The 12,013-nt window shown below is 45.7% G+C and overlaps 1 protein-coding gene across 5 annotated transcripts in view; it reads right to left on the bottom strand.

The window, feature by feature from the left end:
- The window catches only part of THOC5 (THO complex subunit 5), a 112,969-nt gene extending 109,989 nt beyond the window's left edge, over window positions 1-2,980 (bottom strand). For 4 of the 5 annotated variants that reach the window (XM_075319972.1, XM_075319973.1, XM_075319974.1 and 1 more), the window contains exons 1-2: window positions 2,874-2,980; window positions 2,670-2,771 (exon numbers count right to left, since the gene is read on the bottom strand). In XM_075319972.1, coding sequence (XP_075176087.1) covers window positions 2,670-2,747 — 78 coding nt within the window. In that variant the 5' untranslated portion in view covers window positions 2,748-2,771; window positions 2,874-2,980. The remainder of the gene's footprint in view (window positions 1-2,669; window positions 2,772-2,873) is intronic. The other variant, XM_075319976.1, reaches the window with a different exon arrangement.
- Between the last annotated feature and the right edge of the window lie 9,033 nt (window positions 2,981-12,013).

The following is a 12,013-nucleotide window of genomic DNA, read 5'->3' as shown; positions in this document are numbered from 1 at the left end:
GCGTCTGTTAACTAGTTAAATCGCACTATTAATCTTTGACAGCGGGATTTAATGTTCTCTGGCGGGGAGCGCACCACTGCCTAACACCATCAGCAGCCCTATGATAAGATGCCGATGGGTTGTGATGACAGCTGAAGGACCCCTGTCACTTTCATGGCGTAGTTCCTGTGAGCGCTGGCATTCACAGGAGATCAGCAATTTTGCTGTTCGGAGCGGTGCTGAAGCATTGCTCTGTACAGTACAAGTGATCAGACTGTGTGATCTTTAAGTCCCCTAAAGGCCCCGTCACACTAAGCAACATCGCTAGCAACATCGCTGGTAACGAACAACTTTTGTGACGTTGCTAGCGATGTTGCTGTGTGTGACATCCAGCAACAACCTGGCCCCTGCTGTGAGGTCGTTGGTTGTTGCTGAATGTCCTGGGCCATTTTTTAGTTGTTGCTGTCCCGCTGTGAAGCACAGATCGCTGTGTGTGACAGCAAGACAGCAACAACTAATGTGCAGTGAGCAGGGAGCCAGCTTCTGCGGAGGCTGGTAACCAATGTAAACATCGGGTAACCAAGAAGCCCTGTCCTTGGTTACCCGATATTTACCTTTGATACCAGCCTCCTCCGCTCTCACTGTCAGTGCCGGCTCCTGCTCTGTGCACATGTAGCTGCAGCACACATCAGGTAATTAACCCGATGTGTGCTGTAACTAGAAGAGCAAGGAGCCAGCACTAAGCATTGTGCGCTGCTCCCTGCTCTGTGCACATTTAGCTGCAGCACACATCGGGTTAATTAACCTGATGTGTGCTGTAACTAGGAGACTGGGGGCTGGACACTGGTTGCTGGTGAGCTCACCAGCAACTCGTGTAGCCACGCTCCAGCGATCCCTACCAGGTCAGGTTGCTGGTGGGATCGCTGGAGCGTCGCAGTGTGACAGCTCACCAGCAACCTTCTAGCAACTTACCAGCGATCCCTATCGTTGTTGGGATCGCTGGTAAGTTGCTTAGTGTGACTGGACCTTAAGGGACTAGTGTAAACAAAGTGTTCACTTTTTTTTTTTTTATAAAAAACAATGAAGAAAAAAAAAAAGTTAAAATCATCCCCCTTTTTACCCTATAATCTATACATAAAAAACCACATTTGCGGAGTTCAGAAATGCCCAATCAAAATATAAAATAAATTCATGATCAGTAAAAAGGAGAAAAAAAAAAAAAAAAAAATCAATAAAAAAAGCCAGAATTATGTTTATTTTGGTTGCTACAACATTGTGATAAAATGCAATAAGAGGTGATCAAAACATGATATCTACACCAAAATGGTATAATTAAATACATCAGCTCAAGATGCAAAAAATAAGCCGTCATTGAGCCCCGGATCCTGAAAAATTAGAACACTACAGGTCTCAGAAAATGGTGACAAAAGCGCAATTGTTGTTTGTTTTTTATTTCTTATTTTCTGTCACCAGTTAGGCTGGTTTCACACTACGTCTTTTTAACATCCGTTGAAAACGTTATTTTAGCGGAAGTACGGATCCTGCTTTTACAGCAAATAACGTATGCAAACGCATGTGTTATTTTGCAGGATCCTGCACTGGATGTTTAGGGGCGGGCATTGGAGTCATGTGATCGGGAGTGAGGGGAACTAGACTGGGAGCCGGCTTCTGACAGCTGCAGACGCTGGTAACCAAGGTAAACATCGGCCTCGGATACCCGATATTTATCTTGGTTACGAGTGTCTGCAGCTGCTAGGAGCAGGGCTGCCTGCACGCGTAACCAACGTAAACATCGGGTAACTAAGAGAAGTGGTTACCCGATATTTACCTTGGTTACGAGTGTCCGCAGCTCTCAGGTGGGAGAGAGAGGAAGGGGAGGAAGGGGGAAAGACATAGATAGAGAGAGAGAGGGTGAGGGAGGGAGGAGGAGAGAGAGACAGATCACGCGAGACTGGTTCTGGGCATGCTCAGTACTTTCTGGGCATGCTCAGTACAAAAGCAGGATCCTGCCTATCAGCACGCCAGCGTTCACCTGCGTTTGCGTGCTGTTTAGTCAGGATCCAGCAATTTGCAGTATTTTGACGCAGCTCAAAAACGCTACAAGTAGCGTTTTTGAAACATGTTAAAAAACTGCAAGTCACCGGATCCGCACTATAACGCACGCAAACGCAGGTGAACGCAGGTGAACGGATGTTAACGCGAGTCCATTGCAAATGCATTGAAATGAAAACGCATTTGCACTGGATCCGTACTTCCGCTAAAATAACGTTTTCAACGGATGTTAAAAAGACGTAGTGTGAAACCAGCCTTAGATAAAAAAAAAAAAAAACAACAAAAACGTACATGTTTGGTATCTACGAACTCATACTGACCTGGGGAGTCACACTGCCCGGACAGATTTACCATGGAGTGAACTTAGTAAATTAAAAACAAAAAACAAACAACTAAACATTGTGGAATTGCAATTGCACCGCACTTGGCATTTTCCCCCCATTCTCCAGTACAATATTGGACAGAATGAATGGTGTCATTGAAAATTACAACTCGTCCCACAAAAAACAAGACCTCATATGGCTATAGTAAAGGGAAAATAAAAAGTTATGGCTCTTGGAAGCAGGGGAGAGAAATGGAAACCGAAACTCGCTCGGGGGTGAAGGGGTTACAGGCGGGCCTCTGACGGTGGGCATTACCTGCTCCTCATGGCGGCTCCGCTTCCCTTCCTCACTCCGGATCACCTTGGGCTTCCTCTTCTTGGCATCTGACGACATTCTGTATAGTGATGGGATCCTGCACTGGAAAGAAATACAAATACCTATAGACAGCCCAGCACATAAGACGTCTATAGCTTTCACTGGGGATATACCGAGCGGTGACTATAAAGGCTGATAACTTACAGGACTCGGTCTGCAACGTAGCGACGGCCGGTACAGGCTAAATCCAAGGTAGATGCTAGACTGTATGGGCTCCTGTCCGGTGTGACGTCACTTCCGTAATGTCTTGTGGGCGTGTTCTCACGTTCAGCGTGTTATACAGCGTGGTAGGAGAGTAGTGCGTGGCTCTCATCCCAGCGCACTGTGCACGGGCTGGCTTCTCTCCTGACAGGAGCGTGCAGCTGCATAGGAATACATGAAGCTGTTCTCTCCTGTCCGTCAGTACAATGCGATCCTCGCCCGAGTCCCGCAGGTGTGACGCCAGCCTCACTGATGCGCTGCAGATGAAGAGGGGCGAAAGGTGGTCCTCATTGTGTAGTTTTGTGGTGGTAGTAGGATTTTGGGGGCATTCGACTCTGGGGCGGGGAGTTGTACAATGCTGGGATGATGCCTGAGGGGGCGCACGATGCAAAGGAAGCATGCCTATGGCGGTATTTGAGGGGGCGAACAATGCTGGGGGGATGCATATCGTGGTATTCGAGTGTGTGTACAATGCTGGGGGGATGCATATCGTGGTATTCGAGTGTGTGTACAATGCTGGGGGGGATGCATATCGTGGTATTCGAGTGTGTGTACAATGCTGGGGGGGATGCATATCGTGGTATTCGAGTGTGTGTACAATGCTGGGGGGGATGCATATCGTGGTATTCGAGTGTGTGTACAATGCTGGGGGGGATGCATATCGTGGTATTCGAGTGTGTGTACAATGCTGGGGGGGATGCTTGTGGGCAGCGTATGATGCCGATAGATGATGCCAGGGGGCATGTACAATGCTGAGGGGTATCTTCAAGTCCTCTAAGGCACTAGTGTATACAAAGTGTTCACTTTTTTTAAAAAAACAATGAAGAAAAAAAGAAAGTTAAAATCATTCCCCTTTTTACCCTATAATCTATACATAAAAAAAACACATTTGCGGAGTTCAGAAATACCCAATCAAAATATAAAATAAATTCATTATCAGTAAAAAGGAGAAAAAAAAAATCAATAAAAAAAGCCAGAATTATGTTTATTTTGGTTGCTACAACATTGTGATAAAATGCAATAAGAGGTGATCAAAACATGATATCTACACCAAAATGGTATAATTAAATACATCAGCTCATGATGCAAAAATTAATCTGTCACTGAGCCCCAGATCCTGAAAAATTAGAACGCTACAGGTCTCAGAAAATGGTGACAAAAGCACAATAGGTTTTTTTTTAAATTTCTTTTATTTTCTTCAAAGGGAGGATGCCTATACCGGTATTTGAGGGGGCGAACAATGCTGGGGGGATGCATATCGTGTTATTAGAGTGTGTGTACAATGCTGGGGGGGATGCTTGTGGGCAGCGTATGATGCCGATAGATGATGCCTAAGGGGGCATGTACAATGCTGAGGGGGATGCCTGTGCTCGGATTTGAGGGGGGAGTACAATGCTGGGGGTGGGATGTCTGAGGGGGCGTATGATGCTGGGGCAGGGATGCCTGACGAGGAGGAGGGATGTACAATGCTGGGGCATGGATGCCTGAGGAGGAGGAGGGATGTACAATGCTGGGGCATGGATGCCTGAGGAGGAGGAGGGATGTACAATGCTGGGGCAGGGATGCCTGAGGAGGAGGAGGGATGTACAATGCTGGGGCAGGGATGCCTGAGGAGAAGGAGGAGGGATGTACAATGCTGGGGCAGGGATGCCTGAGGAGAAGGAGGAGGGATGTACAATGCTGGGGCAGGGATGCCTGAGGAGAAGGAGGAGGGATGTACAATGCTGGGGCAGGGATGCCTGAGGAGAAGGAGGAGGGATGTACAATGCTGGGGCAGGGATGCCTGAGGAGGAGGGGATGGATGTACAATGCTGGGGCAGGGATGCCTGAGGAGAAGGAGGAGGGATGTACAATGCTGGGGCAGGGATGCCTGAGGAGAAGGAGGAGGGATGTACAATGCTGGGGCAGGGATGCCTGAGGAGGAGGGGATGGATGTACAATGCTGGGGCAGGGATGCCTGAGGAGAAGGAGGAGGGATGTACAATGCTGGGGCAGGGATGCCTGAGGAGAAGGAGGAGGGATGTACAATGCTGGGGCAGGGATGCCTGAGGAGGAGGAGGGATGTACAATGCTGGGGCAGGGATGCCTGAGGAGGAGGGATGTACAATGCTGGGGCAGGGATGCCTGAGGAGAAGGAGGAGGGATGTACAATGCTGGGGCAGGGATGCCTGAGGAGGAGGGATGTACAATGCTGGGGCAGGGATGCCTGAGGAGAAGGAGGAGGGATGTACAATGCTGGGGCAGGGATGCCTGAGGAGGAGGGGATGGATGTACAATGCTGGGGCAGGGATGCCTGAGGAGAAGGAGGAGGGATGTACAATGCTGGGGCAGGGATGCCTGAGGAGAAGGAGGAGGGATGTACAATGCTGGGGCAGGGATGCCTGAGGAGAAGGAGGAGGGATGTATAATGCTGGGGCAGGGATGCCGGAGGAGGAGGAGGGATGTACAATGCTGGGGCAGGGATGCCTGAGGAGGAGGGATGTACAATGCTGGGGCAGGGATGCCTGAGGAGAAGGAGGAGGGATGTACAATGCTGGGGCAGGGATGCCTGAGGAGGAGGGGATGGATGTACAATGCTGGGGCAGGGATGCCTGAGGAGAAGGAGGAGGGATGTACAATGCTGGGGCAGGGATGCCTGAGGAGGAGAGGATGGATGTACAATACTGGGGCAGGGATGCCTGAGGAGAAGGAGGAGGGATGTACAATGCTTGGGCAGGGATGCCTGAGGAGAAGGAGGAGGGATGTACAATGCTGGGGCAGGGATGCCTGAGGAGGAGGGGATGGATGTACAATGCTGGGGCAGGGATGCCTGAGGAGGAGGAGGAGGGATGTACAATGCTGGGGCAGGGATGCCTGAGGAGGAGGGGATGGATGTACAATGCTGGGGCAGGGATGCCTGAGGAGGAGGGGATGGATGTACAATGCTGGGGCAGGGATGCCTGAGGAGGAGGGGATGGATGTACAATGCTGGGGCAGGGATGCCTGAGGAGGAGGAGGAGGGATGTACAATGCTGGGGCAGGGATGCCTGAGGAGGAGGAGGGATGTACAATGCTGGGGCATAGATGCTTGTGGTGGCCATACAATGCTGGTGGGGGCGAATGATGCTGGGGAGGGATGCCTGAGGGGGAGATATGATACTCGGGTGGTGCCTTTAGTGGGATTTGGGGGAGGTGTACAATGCTGAGGGGGGTGTACGATGTTGGGCTGATGCCTGATTTTGGGGTGGGGGGGTGGTACGGTACAAATCTTGGGAGGGCACCTGAGGGGGCATGCGATGCCTGTGATGGGATTTGGAGGAGTGAGATGCCTGAGTGGGACATATGATGCTGAAAGGAACTAGGAATTTTTTGAGGGCACCACAAATATATATTGGGATCTGAACCAAGTAACACACCACTAAATACAATGGACAAGAAGAAGAAAGAGCGGTGTATAAAAATAATTGGGATCACCAGTAAATAAGATATAAATTTTAATGTACACGGTTTAAAATACACAAACTAACAAAAATTTATTTAAAAGCATCTAAACATAGTGCCCAAAAAGGGGGGTATTTTAATCAATGTATCCCAGCAGGAAACACACAATCCCACAGTATACGGATTAGTAAATATACATTGACAGTGTATACAACATGATTCCTTGACCAGAAACAAATATTAACAGGACAGGCTATGACCTACTGTATGTAGCAGAGTAAATACATGAATTTGGATACAATCAATGAGCAGGTAAATAGCTCAAACAAGCAGAGAAATGCAGTAATGTCAGAATAAACTGGACTAGTAAAGGTTTGATCTACTCTAAAACTAATTTAGAAACTATAGTGATGCTTTTAAGTGGACTCTGTCCACACAGAATGACTTCAAACCAAGTCCAGGAGCTCTGTGCATCATGGCGGGGCCAATCATTTACGTGCACCTCCCCATCTGCTTGGTTTTCATCTATCTCCTCCCCCATTCTTCTTTGATTGACAGCTCTGGCTTCACAGAGCATGAGAAGGGAAGAGATAGGTGGGAAGGTGCATGTAAATGTTTGGCCTTGCCATGTACCGATTGCTTGTACTTTATTTGAACATTAACTCTTTGCTGACTCCTTTTAAAACAATAAACGGAGACAAACTTACCCACTCTAAACCTTGGTAATAAAGCACAGGGGTTGTCCACCACTTGAACAACACTTTCTCATTCCCCATATTTTATTCAATTAACATAAAGAAAAGCTGATACTCTCCTTCCATGCACGTTCCATTCCAGCAGTGTCGGCTCTCTTGTTCCCAGGGCTCACATGAGGTTGTAACATCACGCGGGCCCTGTGCCAAGCACTGCCGGGTTCTCTCTCCCTGCCTTCAGATGTTTAATTAACAGGAAATGAGTGGCTGATCACTTCCTGTTGATTATTCTTCCATCTGAAGGGAGAGAGAAGCTGGAGGTGATTGGGTGACGGGCCTGCCTGTCGCCATAACCTCATGTGAGACCTGGGAACAAGAGAGCCAACTCTACTGGAATGATACATGCACGGGAGGGAAGTAGGAGCGTTTTTATTTTAACAGAGGCAAACAGTGAATGAGAAAGGGTTGTCCTAGTAGTGGTCCTATACGTTGTCTGTGCCAGGACCGGAAGTGATGTTGGTTCATTCTTAGCTGATTTGACTGCTTGTGCCTGTGATTAAAAGCTGAAGGGAAAAAGCGCAATACGGTTTTACCCAATGGATATATAAGAGTGAGAAGGGAATGTGCTCACCTTCTGGGGTTGTATGTTACTCAACCAGAATTAAAGCATGTAGTAAGCTGCTGCAGAGTTTTATACGCTGCTGAATAACTGGATACTCAGCAGCACGGTTAGGCTATGTCCGCACGTTGCTTTTTACCTGCTTTTTCAACTGCAGCGTTTAATGCCAAAATGGTTGTGTTCTGCTTTTCAAGCAAAGTCTATGGGAATTTGGGTTTCTTGTCCGCACTATGCTGTTCAAACTGCAGCCTTTTTGTTGCAGAACTTTGGTCAAAAACTCAGCTTTGCAGTGCAAAACCCAAATGGCAAAAACAATTGACATGTGAATTGTTTTTGCCATTTGGGTTTTGCCCTGCAAAGCTGAGTTTTTGACCAAAGTTCTGCAACAAAAAGGCTGCAGTTTGAACTGCAAAGTGCGGACAAGAAACCCAAATTCCCATAGACTTTGCTTGAAAAGCAGAACACAACCATTTTGGCATTAAACGCTGCAGTTGAAAAAGCAGCAAAAAAGCAGGTAAAAAGCAACGTGCGGACATAGCCTAACAGTTCCACATCTACTACAGGCCTGTGATTGGCTGCAGTGGTTACTGCACTGGAGTAATGTGTCAGTTGTGACCATAGTGTATAGACATACTGCAGACGTTTTACATTGAAATAAAGCAGCAAGTTTGAAAGATACTGAAAATTGATCACTGGTCTAGACTATGTGTGTGCATTGACATATATTTATTCAAATATTTTAGTGTTTAATCAGTGATTGACACCCACCAAAAATGTCATTCTTCTTTTTACGCTATTAGGCTATGTGCGCACTGGGAAATGAAATTTCCTTGCGTAAATTCCGCAGGCTCTCAAAGATGTTATCACCTGCGGAAAAAATCCGCACCAAAATCCGCATGCGGATTGTCGCGTTTTGTTGCGGATTTGGTGCGGAATTGGTGCGGATTTGGTGCGGTTTTTCCGCAAGCTGTTCCCTGCGTGATTTTTACATTAGATTAGGGAAAACCCGCAGCTACCTGCGGAAAAGAAGTGACATGCACTTGTTTTTGCTGCGGGATTTCCGCAGCAAAACATGCAGCTGTCAAATTCTGCCTAGTGCGCACAGGATTTTTTTTCTCCATAGGATTTGCTGGTGATTCACTGCAGAGATGTTATGAACATTTTCTGCAGCGAAACAAGCAGCAAATCCGCGGAAAATCCGCGGCAAAATCCGGTAAGTGCGCACATAGCCTTAGGATTCCACTTGTGAAAGCAGCCTGAGGAAAAACTGGAGTGAAATGAGAAAGTCATCCCAGAATCAGCTTTTGGTATTGCCTAGATATAAAAAGCTTGCTACCAGGGTGGATTTGATTTAAATCTAACTGATTTAAATCACGATTTAAATCACTAGTCAGTAAGGCTTGATTTAAAAATCAGTGATTTAAATCAAAGTTTCTACCTAAACTAGTTCTTGCTACTTTAACATGCAAGTAGATGAAGATTTTTAGAATCACTTTTTATATGACTTTTTTTCTCCCCAGTTTAATGGGTTAATCATTCATATTTGGACACCACTGTTCTGTTGTACTTAGGAAGGAGAAAAATAATCCTGACCTTAACAATTTAAATAGATTTATTCAACTGAAACAATAACAACATTACAGCATAAGTTATTTGCTTAAACAAACATCCATGTTTGTTAACTAATTTGGCTAAACAAAATATATATATATTTTAAGAAACTTAGACTGTCAGCCCAGCCGACACATGAAAAACTTAAATACTACTGTCCCTGCTGTCCTCTGTAGCTCACTTGTCGTCATCTTCATCATCATCATCATCATCATCTTCTTCTTTGTTTCTATTCATAATCTGGAAAAGAAAAACAAGCTTTCCTGCTTTATTGGGTCCCAACCGATTTCTCAATTTAGAATGAATGAGTTCAAAGGAAGAGAATATTCTTTCAACGCCTGCAGAAGAAGCTACTGCTGTTAAAAGTGAAATCATTACTTGAACAGTCTCTAAATCCAAGCGCTTAAGTGACTTCCACCCATTTACTGGTGTGACCTTCCTTAAAATATCTTCAGCAAACATATATTTCTTGAATGGTTCCCCCTTAGCTCTGAAGTTTATTATAGTTGGCATTAAAGATGGAGGATTGCTGGATACCCATGTCATAGCTAACTCCTCTTCCTCAGCACTTAGTTTTTGACCCTGATATTGGATATTGACAATATTTGCCAAAAAATGAGCTGGAGTCAGTGCTTGTCCCATTCGTTTGTTTACTGCTTGTAATTTAATTCTGTCCATGTGTAGTTCTGTTTTTAAGTGTTCACTCAGTTCCTTCCAAATTTCAACAGCATCCGCAATAAAACAGCTATTTTTCTGTATTTTGTTTAAAGCTTGAGAGATGGGTTTCAGGAAGTCAGCATATGTTCAACTCTTAAGCCCAATGTTGAGGATTTTGGCTGTGACAGTGCCATCTATTTTATCTCGATTTTCTTAACAAAGTGTCATCAGAATAGGCCAGTTTTTGATATACTGCTCAAAACAGTCCACCACAGAGTTCCATCTAACATCTTGTGGGAGCGTTAGTTTGGTTCCACCCATCCTTTTCAGAGCTGCTGCAGCAAAATGATTATTACGGAAGTAGTTAGCAATTTCAACAACATTAGCCTTTATTTTTCCAGCACCCATGACGGCACCACGATGTAAGGGTGCCGTCATGGGTTCAGAAAAAACACATTACCGGTAAGTAATTACGTATTTTTCCAGCACCCATGACGGCACCCTTACATCGTGGTGCCGTCATGGGTTCAGAAAAAACACATTACCGGTAAGTAATTACGTATTTCTGGAACACTTAAGTCTTTGGCTAAGAGGTGCAGCAAATGAGCACTGCAACCATATGTTATTAGCAGCTTTGTATTCCCTCCCTGCTCTTCTAAATCTCTTCTCATCTTGGATACGTTTACAGCATTGTCAGTGACCAAACTGCGTACTAGACATTTGAATTTTTGTTCACATGTCGTTATAGCTTTTACTGCCATTTCTTGTAAGTATTCTGCTGTGTGTGCATTTCCTGACGTATCAGTTGTTTGTGCAAGGAAGACTTTACCTTCTTCTGTTGTTATACAAGCACATACAATAGGATCATTGTGGACATTACTCCACCCATCAATACTTAGGTTAACAATTTTACCCTCCAGAGCTGTTGCACATTGCTCCATTTCTCTGTCATACACTTGATCCAGCAGTTTCCCTGCAACATCAGCTCTGCTGGGTGGACTGTATCCTGGTCTCAGTGACTGAACCATATTAATGAAATGTGGGTTCTCAGTCAGACGGAAAGAAGAGTTCGTTGCATAAATAAACTGGGCAATTTTTTCATCAATCAACTCTTTTTCTAATCTGCTAGTTCTTATCACAAACCTATCTATGGTGGTTCCAGGAGGTAAAGGTTTTTTCTTCCTTTTGGGTGATGGTGATATGTGGCTGTGGGTGTCTGATGATGATGATGATGATGCTGCTGCTAATGAAGCACTATCCTGGATGGATAACTCTGAAACTGTAGAACAGGATGATGGTGATCTTGGAGGTGGATAGTTTCCAGAATCCATGAATTCCCCTAAACAAAAAAAGTCAATGCTGTTATTTTATTGTTTATTATACAATTTCTGCTTATTGTACACAACACATCACTGCCCCTGCCCCAAAAGGAATATTTGTTTTTCTTCATAACTGTACCAAATGACAGTAACATGCAGTAATAATAAGAAATATAATTTTTCTCACACATGACAGTTCAGTCTTTAGAAATAGGATTCAATAAAAATGTTTACCAACCTGAAGATCCTGCCCGTTCAGAAGTGTTTCTTTGGTCATCTTCATCACCGCACTTCTCATGATGTTGCCTCATTCGCACCACCAGGCCTTGCATCTCTTTGTTGCATCGTTTGCATTTTGCACGCATGCCTGCCTAAAAGGTACTGTCACACATAACGAGATCGCTAGCGAGATCGCAGCTGAGTCACCATTTTGGTGACGCAGTTGCGATCCCGTTAGCGATCTCGTTATGTGTGACACTTACTAGCGATCAGGCCCCTGCTGTGAGATCTCTAGTCGTTGCAGAACGGTCCAGGCCATTTTCTTCAAAGGCGATGTCCTGCTGGGCAGGACACATCGCTGTGTTTGACACTGTGTGACAGGGTCACAGTGACTGCTGAGATCGTTATACAGGTCGCTACTGCGATCTGTATTGTTCTGCATCGCTGGTAAGATCTCACTGTGTGACATCTCACCTGCGACCTCCCAGCGACTTACCTGCGATCCCTATCAGGTCGCATCGTTTTTGGGATCGCAGGTAAGTCGTT

Source organism: Anomaloglossus baeobatrachus, chromosome 1 (genome assembly GCF_048569485.1).
Source record: "Anomaloglossus baeobatrachus isolate aAnoBae1 chromosome 1, aAnoBae1.hap1, whole genome shotgun sequence".
Lineage (NCBI taxonomy): Eukaryota > Metazoa > Chordata > Amphibia > Anura > Aromobatidae > Anomaloglossus > Anomaloglossus baeobatrachus.
The sequence above is the reverse complement of the archived record's forward strand: the minus strand, read 5'-3'. Positions and strand labels throughout refer to the sequence as shown.